The sequence below is a fragment of the Chaetura pelagica genome, unplaced genomic scaffold (assembly GCF_000747805.2).
Source record: "Chaetura pelagica isolate M959 unplaced genomic scaffold, ChaPel_1.0 scaffold58, whole genome shotgun sequence".
Lineage (NCBI taxonomy): Eukaryota > Metazoa > Chordata > Aves > Apodiformes > Apodidae > Chaetura > Chaetura pelagica.
Window position 1 is genome coordinate 42,149 of NW_009954098.1, and position 11,035 is coordinate 53,183.

General features: G+C 54.3%; 1 protein-coding gene across 1 annotated transcript in view; it reads right to left on the reverse strand.

Moving 5' to 3' along the window:
* ADAMTS10 (ADAM metallopeptidase with thrombospondin type 1 motif, 10) overlaps nt 1–11,035 on the reverse strand; it is a 42,228-nt gene that overhangs the window by 16,848 nt on the left and 14,345 nt on the right. Inside the window, exons 4-11 of the mRNA XM_010002334.1 lie at nt 9,589–9,806; nt 8,338–8,421; nt 7,907–8,052; nt 7,269–7,312; nt 6,010–6,115; nt 5,704–5,850; nt 4,231–4,372; nt 1,124–1,231 (exon numbers count right to left, since the gene is read on the reverse strand). Of these exons, the coding sequence (XP_010000636.1) occupies nt 1,124–1,231; nt 4,231–4,372; nt 5,704–5,850; nt 6,010–6,115; nt 7,269–7,312; nt 7,907–8,052; nt 8,338–8,421; nt 9,589–9,806 (995 nt within the window). The remainder of the gene's footprint in view (nt 1–1,123; nt 1,232–4,230; nt 4,373–5,703; nt 5,851–6,009; nt 6,116–7,268; nt 7,313–7,906; nt 8,053–8,337; nt 8,422–9,588; nt 9,807–11,035) is intronic.

Below are 11,035 nucleotides of genomic sequence, written 5' to 3' on the forward strand. Positions count from 1 at the left end.
AGGGAAAGGGGGAAAGGGCAAAAGGGGGAAAGGGTAAAGGGGGAAAGGGGAAAGAGGAAAGGGAAGAGAAGGGGAAAAGATAATTTGGGAGAAGAAAACAACCAGAGGCCTGGAATGTGGGCACAGCCACCACCCCACAGAGCCTGGATCAGTCTTCCCCCTCCACTGCTTCCTCAGGGGGTGGCAGAGCAGAGGGGCCACCAGCCAGGAGCTTCAGCTGGTTGAGCTGCAGAAACTTCCTACAAAGGTGGATCTTCTTTCACCCAAGGATATCAAACCACTTCAGAACTAATACAAAAGGATAAACAGAAGGATGGGAAGGTAACTGGGGATTCCAACTGAGCCAGTATCTTCACTAGGAACAGTTTCCATGAGTCCTGGGCACTGCAACTGCTTGTCACTTCACTGAGGACTTTTTGAAGAACCCTGGTTAAACAACTAGTGAGGGGGAGGAAAAAGGGATATTTGAAAGTGGGAAAAGCTGGTAAAAAAAGATGACTAGCAGAAAAAAAAATGCCACTGTACATGGTGGATCTTCAGCAGCAGGGATGTTCTGCCCCAGGAGCTGTCTGCTCCTTTTCAATCTAATTCCCAACAGAACTAAGACAACTGTTTGCAAAAAAGTAATGAAAAATCCAAAGTTCCCACCCTCTCCTCTCAGCCGAGTCTGAAAAAATGAAGGTTTCATCATATCTAGCCTGGCAAGGCAGTTTTTCACCAGTTCCTCTGAAAACACGTTGCAAACCCATTGTCCCTGCTGGGGAAACTGGGGCAAAAATCACTTTTCTCAGGATGGCCAGGAGAGCTCAGCCCAACAAGATGTTCAGCTAAAGCACGTGGCACTGCTTGAGGTGACCTTCCTGTGCCTCCTAGGTGAGACCAAGCAGCTGACTGGAGCAGGGACTTCACCTTCTGCCCCTGGGCTCCTGGGCACATCCCAGCCTCTCTCTGTGCTGCTGGGAGGCTGGGGTAGCTCCAGGCTCTGGGAGCCAGGGAGGACAGGCTGGTGGGTGCTCTTAAATCAACTCCATGCCCACCAAGGCAAACAATAATCCTGGTTATTGCTGGAAGAGGGATTCAACCACTCACTGTCCACTCCCTCTGGTGCCCTGGGCTTCCTTACCCCCTTCTCAATGGTGTTGGTTTGGCAGATGGTCCCCTCAGCAGCAGGGATGCTGTTGGTGATGCAGCGGTTGCTCTTGCTCAGGCACCATAACTCACTGCAGACTTCCTGGAAAGAGGGAGATGTTGGGGGAGAGAGGGGGAGGGAGGGAGGGAGGGAGGAAGAAAGAAAGCAAGCCAAGATTAGGATTTGCTTGTGCTGGGGGGCTGTGAGGCTGGGGCAGCAACACGTTGGTCTGGTCGAGAAGCCCCAGCTGGGACACAGGGCCAGGAGTGTCCTCAGCGTGGTGGGGGGAAATGAGAACCAACCTTGCAAGGTGCAGGCAGCTGCAGTCACCCCAAGGTCACTGGCAGCTCACCCCTTTCTCTGGACTAAGCCCTGGCACTTCCCCTGGGGCTGAGTTTCTCTGCATTGGAGGTTTCACTGCTTTCGGGTGCCTGAGCCACCTCCCCACAGCCCCCCCTGTGCAGCCAAACCTGGGCTTTGTGCCACAGAGGACACATCTTCTTGGGCATCCCAGTGAGCTGAGCTCATCCCACTGTGCTCCACCTGATCTCTGCCCCAGGGCTGAGGGATGTTCTCTCTTTTGGGTCTATGCAGTGGAGGCCAAGCACAGGGACCCATCCCTGTGCCACCTGGGTCCAGATCTACCCCATGGATCTGGATCTGACTCTGTGGGAAGCTGGGATTCCCCAGGAGCATCAACATGGTGCATCTGTCACCCCCTGCCACAGGAAGGCACCTTGTGACCACCTTGTGTGCTGGGAACCTCCTGCCAGCCTCAGTCCTAAAGAGAAGCCTCCTCTGGGAGATTTAGACCCATTTTCAGAATAAGCAAAATGATGCCAGATCCTGGTGAAGCCCCTGAGCAGCTCCACAAGCCCTCAGTGCTCTCAGGGCACTTCTGCTCTCTGTCTCTGCCAGTTGGGTCCACTGAGTGATCCTGGGCTGAGGACTCCAGACCTCATTCCAGGAGGTCTCCTGAGCTTCAGCCCCTCATGACCTCTCAGAGGATCAGCAAACAAAAAGCTTCCCTTGGCTGTTCCACAGCCCACCCAGAAGTGAGGTCCACCAAAGAGACTCTGCAAAGCTGCCAGAGCTGCTACATCAGAGAGTCCAGGTTCTCTGACCCTGCTCTGCCAACTAATCAACCAGACTGGACTTCAACACCTGCAACTGCAAAGCAACACCTACAATCCAGAGCTGAGTTGCCCAGTCAGGTCTCAGCCTGTTCACCACAGGATCAACATGATTGGAAAAGACCTCTGAGATCAGAGACTCCAACTGACCATTCAGGAGGAAAAAAAAAAAGGAAAAACCACAAAACCACAACCACACACCCCACAAAACCAACATACAACCCCAAACCTCCCCCCCATGCCCACCAGAGAATGCCCTGAAGTGCCACATCTGCATGTTTCTTTAGTACCTCCAGGGATGGTGACTCCACCACCTCCTGGGCAGCCTGTTCCAGTGCTCCCAGCAGGGCCTTCCTCTGGCCCCCAAGGGCTGGGCTCTGGACAGTACCTGATACCCCAACCAGACCAACTGATTAAATGACTGGGAATCCTCTGGACTGGTACCAAGAGGGAGGGAGGGAGGTAGGGAAGGAGGGAAGGAGAGAAAGAGGGAAGGAGGCTGCTGTGCTTGCACTATTACCCTGGGGTTTGATTCTGTGGGGCACAGGACAGGTGAACTCCCACATTTACCCAGATTTATCTCCACACACTTGAGCCCTGAAGCCCCTTGGGTTTCTCCCAACCCACAGGCAAGACAGACTGGGCTAGAAGGGTCATCACAAGGACATCTTGTGCTTTTGTTATCCTTGTATATATACAGGAAGTGCCTAAGTTAAAAAATAGCTGGGAAAGAGGCATGTAAAGGTGGAAAGTTTCCATTCTACTGCCTCAGCTGAGGAGCAGAGACCCCAGTTGGTAGCACCTGGCATCAGATCCAGCACATTATCCAGACCCAGATCCTCTGCTGCTCTGGGCACCCTGACACTGCATCTGTCCCATCTCCAGCTGGCTCTGGGTTCTCAGGCCATGTTGAAAGACAGAACTGGACCAAGGGGAGCCAAACTTTGCCCTTTGTGCACCAAAATGAGCTGGTGAGAGCACCAGGAGGTGGGTTAGTGTTTAACCACACTGAAGAGATGAATAGTAAATAGAGGAACACTCAGAGGGAGAAGCTGGTTCACATCAGGTCACTTCAACAGCAGCATTGGGCTTGTGTTTACATGGGTACAAGAGAAACCAAACCCTGATTTGATGGTTCCTCCTTCACAGCTTTCCAGGGCTTGGCCCAGGGGGGTACACACGTGTGTGTGTGTCCATCAGACAACACAGTTGCCCCTGGACCTCAGTGCTGGCTCCTCTGCTTGGACACATTTAGGAGCTCAACTAGCCCTTCAGTGCAGATGCTCCCCCCTCACCACTATGCTCAGGTGGTTGGCAACACCCAGTAAGTTAGGAACAAGAAACATCAGGTTTGATGTCTGATCTAGGAAGACTCTTCTCCTGGAACAACCTTTCCTTGCAGGGATTTCCTGGCTTCAAAGCTCAGGGGGTGGCAGCACAATGGCAGAGGTGGCTGAGGTGGGCAGCTGAGCTTCAGACACACCTGCAGCACATTGACCCACCTCACCTGGAAGAAAGATGTTTCTCCTCCTAATTTGTGGAGGCAGCATCATGACTTCTAGTAGAGATGATGAAAATCATGTTTGTGTACAAAGCCCTGGTGAAGGGGGAGTCTGGCTGGGGGGGCTGCAGTTTGCCTGCAGCTGCAACCCTTGGGGACCAGCAGCTGCCAAGGCATCAAGCACAGGCAAGAAACCTCCTCCCACGGGACTAATCTGGCCAAAACTGAGATGGGCTCAACCTTTGTGGATGGGAAACAACCTCCTCTGTCATCACACAGGGTAAAAAAGCTGCCAGGGAACTGCCAGTGCCGCTTGAAACGGGACAAACGTGGGCAGCAGAGGAAGGGCCCCGTGGCCATTTCCCCTTGTAGCCCGAATACTCCAAACCCCCTGGGATCCTCCTCCAACCCCCTGGGAACCTCCTCCACCCCCTGGGAACCGATAGTAAAGCAGGAAGGCTCTCTACCCCGTATTTACACTGGCGAGATTTAACTCCGTACTGGAAGCGACACTGCTCGTCGGCGTCGTACGCCTGGCCCGGAGCCACCGTTGGGTAGATGAAGTCTTGCTTGGGAGGAGCATTGTTCAGGCACAACCCCATCCCCGAGCTGCAAACAAGAGATGAGAATCAAGAGCTCAGAAAGGCTCCCAGGACACAGTGGTGGTGGAGGAGCAGCAGCACGGGGCTGAGCTCTCACGCGCTTGGCCGCTTGTGGGGGGATAACCCTCCTGGGCTGCCCTGGGCAAAACCACAGGTGGGAAGGTGTTCTGAGGTCTTTCTACCTGTGCCCTCAGGGCTGGGAAGCACGTGCTGGTTCCTAGGTAACTCCAGAAGTTTTAATCTGAGGGTTTTGCAGGCCCTGGCTGTCCCAAGGGGGAGGTCTGGGGTCAGCAGGCTGGTGTGGGGGCTGCTCTCCACCCCACGGCTGCAGGGTCCCAGCTGGGAGCACATGGAGGTGGGGAGCATGGAGACCCCTGCCCTCCCAGCCCATCCTTCTGCATGCCAGAGCTTTGTGGGAAGGTCCAAGAAACAAGCCTTTCCCTGCCCCTCCTTTGCTGCTCCCTGATTTCTCCCTAAATGAAGGTCCCTGTCACCACACCCCAACCCCAGGGCCTAGAGCACACCATGAAGGTCCAAGAAACAAGCCTTTCCCTGCCCCTCCTTTGCTGCTCCCTGATTTCTCCCTAAATGAAGGTCCCTGTCACCACACCCCAATCCCAGGGCCTAGAGCACACCATGATGCTGGCCCAGCAGAGGCTCCCAGGGCCATGGGCTGGTGGGGAACCCTGGAGAAGGCCAATCTGAACCCCTTCATTTGGTGACAAATCCCTGGGGATTGCCTGAACCCTGGTTGAGAAGCTCTTTCAGGCTGCAGAGCTGTGGCTCAGGCAAGGTGACAATATCAAAACTCTGGGATTTAAGAGCCTAAATCCCTTCTCCTGAATCCTAAAGGTGCTTTGGGAAAGCACCACCAAAACCTTTGTCCTATGTTGCTTATTCACACCTGAAAACTCCTCCTCAGTGTCTGGAGAAGGTGCAGACACCATGCAGACCTAGACTCCAGGTCCTGCTTCCCCAACCCCTCTCAGCAATTCCTGGCTGAACTTCAGAAACATCCAAATGCCTCCAGGACCTCTTGACTTATTTGTGAAGTTTCTGGATGTGGAGAACCTAAATAAAGTTCTCACAGCTGCATGGTAAATGGGGTCAGTATTTTCAGCAGGCAAACAAGCCATGGGAACATCTAAAGGAAGGAAGGAAAGCACGTGCCTCTTGGCATAGGATGAGGTGCTGGGAGACAGGACAGAAGGTGGATGAGCCATGTGTTTTGGGGTCATTTCTTTGGCTTTACCCACTCCTCACAAGTGACTGTGAGAGGCTGGAGGTGTTTACTGGTTGAGAGGCAGAAGGAAGGGCAAGGTGAGATGGATTCCTTACTCCAGGAAGCTGGTGATGTAATCCCTGCTGCACGTGGACCACACGAATGGGTTGGTCTTCATGGTGATGTGAGCAGCCATGAGCTTGGCTGTCTCCTGCCCACGGGAGCCACAGCTGTTGCCAACCCCATCGTGATTCATCCCAAACCTAGAGAGCATCACCAAGGCAAGAGAGACATCATCAGCTGCTGCGTTCTCAACACACCTGGGTCATCCACAGCATGGAAGGATTTCTCAGGAACAAAGCAAGAGGGGTCCCCTTCCCTGGGATGGCCTCACCCAGGGACTCTTCTGGCACAGTACTCACGTGTGGCCAATCTCATGGGCAATGGTGAAGGCCGTGGCCAGGCCAATGTCCTCGTTGATGCTGCAGCTTCGTTCCCGTTCGCACATCCCGCCCACGGGAGCCAGGCCTAGGGAAGCCAGACACAGCTGTCACACTGGGGCAGCACAAAGCACCTGCAGGGGACACGGGTGGCACCTGGGGACTAACAGATGGCCTGCACACTCACTAACACTGAGTATAGCCTGCTGTCCATAAAATGTTTCTTCTCACTGGGCTTTGGGATGTGGGCACCTGGTCACACAGCCCTGCCAACTAAGTGAACAGTAATAGGTTCAGAAATGCTAAGAATGGGTCAAAATCCTCTGAATTTCATACCCAGACTGTGTGCAGAGGGGGAGCAGTCCTTGCCACAATGCACTGCTGGCAGGAGAATCTGAGACCAGCTGCACCAGCACTTGAACATCCAAACTTAGCCAGAGCAGCCTGGACAACTGAGAAAGCCACGATCCAACCTGCCCAGCCCTGCCTGGCTCTGGCTGACACCTACCATGATCAGGCATCCAACCTGACTCCATCTGGAGGGCCTGATCATGCTGAAAACCCCCCTGAATCACGGCAGAAGGTTCCCCCCACCCTCTGCCCAAGGACTGTCCCAGCACCACAGGCTGTACCTGCTGCATCAGACAAGGAAGCAAGAGACTGTCATATGAAGGAATTGAGCCTTTATGGCACCTCCTGCCTCAAGCTCCCTCCCAAGAACCTCATCTGCAGCCACACCAGGTCAGAGATCCACCAACTTTTCCTTTTCAACTGCAGTGATTCAGAACACTAATCCCTCCCTGACTGCTTAGTCTAGACCAGGGCAAGACAAATGAGGAGCTCCAGCCAGTGAGAGCTGCAGGCTCCATCTGCCTCTTGCAGGGTTAAATAAAGAACTCCCTTTATAGTCATCACAAAACAGTCTTCTCGCTCTCTGCTAAGCCAGGAATACTCCACTAGGCTGTGGACCAGCCCTAGATGCAAGTGGTTCTTAATCATCAGGCTGGACCTGACCCAGGGATATAAGAGAGAAGTGTTCCAGAGCCCATCTGTCCTCAGGGTTGCTGCCTGGAGTGTTTACAGAAGTCAGTGGAGAGGGCTGGAAAGCACCAGGCTGCTCCTGGCTCTTCCCTTTGGTTGTTCCCTGGGAAAGGGGGGTGGCACAACCTGCCCTTGCCACGCTCCCAAAGACACGTGTGCTGGTGAGAAGGGCTGGGAAGGGGCATCCAAATCCCACCTACCCAACGTGCCACAGGGTTTGTTCTTGTAGATGCAAATGTCGTATCTGCGAAGGAGAGAAAGCGGCGTTAGGAACACGGACGGTTGTGGTGGCTCCAAAATGGGGCATCTCCATTTTACTGAGGAGTTCACATCCACAACACTTCATAGAATCATAGAATCATCAGTGGCAAGGGTTGGAAGGGACCTCTGGAGATCATCTAGTGCAACCCCCCCTGCTTGAGCAGGATCCTCTAGGGCAGGTCACACAGAAACATCTCCAGACGGGTCTTGGAAGTCTCCAGAGAAGGAGACTCCACAGCCTGTCTGGGCAGCCTGTCCTAGGGCTCTGCCAGCCTCACAGGAAAGGAGAAGGAAGGTGACAGCACATGATGGGTTAAGTGTAACATGTTCCTGGTGATGGCTCCTGTCCCTTTGGCCCCTGGTGCTCTCTGAGGTGCCCAAACCTCTCAACCCCAGCAGGAAACCGAGGAAGTGAAAAACATTTGTTGCTTTGTTTTGAGCAAATACCATGAAAGCCTTGGGAGGAGGCTTTGGTTTGACACTGCCTGCAAGAGAAAAAAATCCAAGTGGATGAGCCACTTGGACAGAGCCAGAGGACACCTGGGGACAGGGCTGGCAGGGCCAGGCTCAGCTTCACCTGGTGATGAGCACAGCAGTGTCATGGTTGGCTATGCCGTTCTCCGGGATGGCGTTCCCGTTGCCGTTCCTGTTCACAATGGATTTCTGCCACTTGCAGAAGCTGTCCAGGGATTTCCCAGCGTGGTGGTTAATCTCCAGTGTGGGCTGGAATGGAAGCAACAGGAGAGTGTGTTCCCAGGAAAGCTCTGATTTGAAGGCACTGCCTATTCCTGTGCCAGCAGAGCACAGACACCAGCCCTGGTGTCCCCACTTCTGGCTTTTCATGGGCAAGTGAGACTTTAGGAGGACTGAAGAGACTTAAAACTTCCCTAAAATCACCTTATCATAGTAACAGTCCTCAGAGTCCCAAGCTGCCCTGGGGGACCTCCTGGGGTGACACCCGGGAGGTGCAGACACATGATGGAAGTGACTCAGCAAAGCCCCACTCACCTGATCCTCGGTGAGGAGAATCAGCCGAGTCACCAGGATATTGACAATATTGCCCAGACTCGAGTCCTGGAAAAGTTTGGCAACCTGACCTCCAAGAAACAAGAAAAGACAAGTCTTAAAAATGAGCTCCCTGGCTGAGTGATGGTGCAGTTGGGCGAGCTGGGACGTGCTGGGCACTCAGGGCTGCTTTGTCAGGGTCTGAACCTTTCAGAAAGCAGAGGCACTTTTAGGACTCCTACCACTTGGCTTGCAGAGCCTTCTAAAATATGTTCAGGCCTCAGTGTCTCCTCCTGGGGAGACTGGAGCAGTGAAGCCACCATCCCACAGCACCTGCTCCATGCCTGGGGCTCAGGTGGGGAAGCCCCCATGGTCCTGGCATGAGGCAGCCAGGGGGATGAAGCTTTGCTGGCTGCCCAGGGGCAGGGAACCACACAGCAATCTGCCCCCACACCATGGGTGTTGTACAGCAGATGAAACACTTGGAAACAGTATTGTTTTAAAAGCTGGCATCTGCTTTAGAAATGCAAACAGAGCCAGCCAGGAAAAGAGATCCTGCAGAGGACAGGACAAAGAACCATCACAGAGGGGCTTTCAGTGGTTTGATGGATAACTTCCAAGCCTGTCTCACCTCACAGGAGGGTTCAGCAAGGCCAATTCAGGCTGTTCATGCATCTAGGTTGGTATCCTGCTGCCAGCAATGACCCACATCTGATGGTGCTGAGGAAGCTCCTCCACAGTAACCCTGAGGCACGGGCAGTGGGTGTGGGGGAAACAGGGGAATTCCTCCCTATCCCTCAGGCTCAGCAGCCCCCAAGCGTGAGAGCTCAGTGTCCTTGTCCTTTCCCATGTGTTTCCCAGCTTGGCAGGCCCCATTTGCAATGCTAATTTGAGATGAGAGATGCTGCTCAAAGAAAGGGCTTTGTTCCCCCAGCCCAGATCTGGCCCACAGCATGGTCAGATTTACCCCTCCTGCAGAGCTGCCCTCTGCAACAGAGTCCCTGCAGGGTGTCACTGCTCAGGAGCAGCAGCTGGTCAGAATTTTTGATCCAAAAGGGATTTTGATCCAAATGGGCATGAGGAGAAGCCATTCCCACCCTGGAACAGAGCTGCTCTCCTCTCCGTGTTCCCAACCCTCCCGCCTTCCCAGCAGGAGCAGCACTTGGCACCCTGAGACAAAAAGGATGGATTCCCTCCTTGGCCTCTGGGTACCTCCCCACCCCCCCAGGCTCGTGCTGTGGTTATAACACTTACAATATTCATGATGGCCAGGATGTACTGCTCGATGTCCCTCCGGCCATGGTAACCCACCATCATCTTGTCAGCCACCACCAGGGTCTCCACGTAGCGCTCGGTGCTGACCGACCTCTTCAGGGGCAGCTGCCCACGCTGGCTGTGGTTGCCTGAGGGCTTCAGAGGAGAGGGCTTCAGTGTCCTCAGCCACCAGTGCCTCCCCTTCCAGGGCTTCTCATCTGAAGGGGGGGGAAAAGAGAACATTGTGTTGAGGTGCATCAGCACAGAGGGGAGCCTGGTGGACCTGGTGCTCAGGGACTGAGTGGTGAGCTTGTGGTGTTAGGTCTGAGGCTGGACTGGATGATCTTGGAGGTCTCTTCCAGCCAGGGACATTCTGTGATTCTGGGAGGGTCTTTATGCACCAGGTGCAGGCCCAGCAGATGTCCCTACTGCCACCAGCAGGATCTTCCTGCAGCCCAGGGCTGTCCCTGTGCTCCTGCCTGCTCTCCAGCCCAGAGCTCACACATCCCACTGCCTCTGTCCCAGGGAAGAGCTGTGGATTCACAAACTACACAGACAGAATCTGAACACAAAGCCATTGCAGGTTATTCCCCCTTTCCTTTTCCTGACAGGACCTGAATTGAGGACTTTGTTTTTCCTCCACAGAAATGGCTGCAGCCTCCAAAGCAGAAGCAGCAGGTTTGTAGGACTCTGCTTGAAGGTTCAAGTGCTACTGACCCAACTTAGAGATGCCCCCAGCAGGGCCATCAGGTCCAAACCCATGGCCTGGAGGCCACCACAGGGCAGGAGAGATGGCTGAACCCCCTCTCCTCTAATGCTGGATCAGCAAACATCCAGCCAGGGAAGATGGGCAGATCACAGCCTGCCAGCTCTGACCCCTCTGGCTGATCAGAAGGAGATCACAGGGGTGCTTGGGGCTGATCCATGTGGGACAGGTCAGGATGGGTCCAGCCCCTGGGGAAAGGGGACAGGGTGGCTTTGCTGAGGCCATCTGAGCTGTGGTTTTTCTGAACCATATCTGGCCTATGGCTCCCACTGCGTGGTCTTTGCTTTCCAAGAAGCACTTAGGAACAGGGTAACCTTCATCTGGAAGCTGGGGAATGTGGTAAAGAGTCAGCAGAGGGGGAGTCAGCAGAAGGGGAGCCTGCTGGTGTCCAACTGACTTTGGGAGCTGGACCAGGGAAGCACAAGTGGTGTCCAGAGATGCTGGCAGGGCTGGGGACACTGGCAGTGTCCTGGTGTCTCCAGAGGCTCCATCCCTTCCAGCAGTGACTCCTCATCTGATCAAGTGTCACCACTAGGACACTGGATAAACATCCTGAGATGACACACAAGCCTTCCAGGAGCAAAGGGACCAGCTCTGCTCCTGAACCTACAAACTCTAATGCATAAAACACCAGCTGGCCCCTCCCCAGGGCTGGCAGCTCCTCTCCTCCTCAGGGAAAGA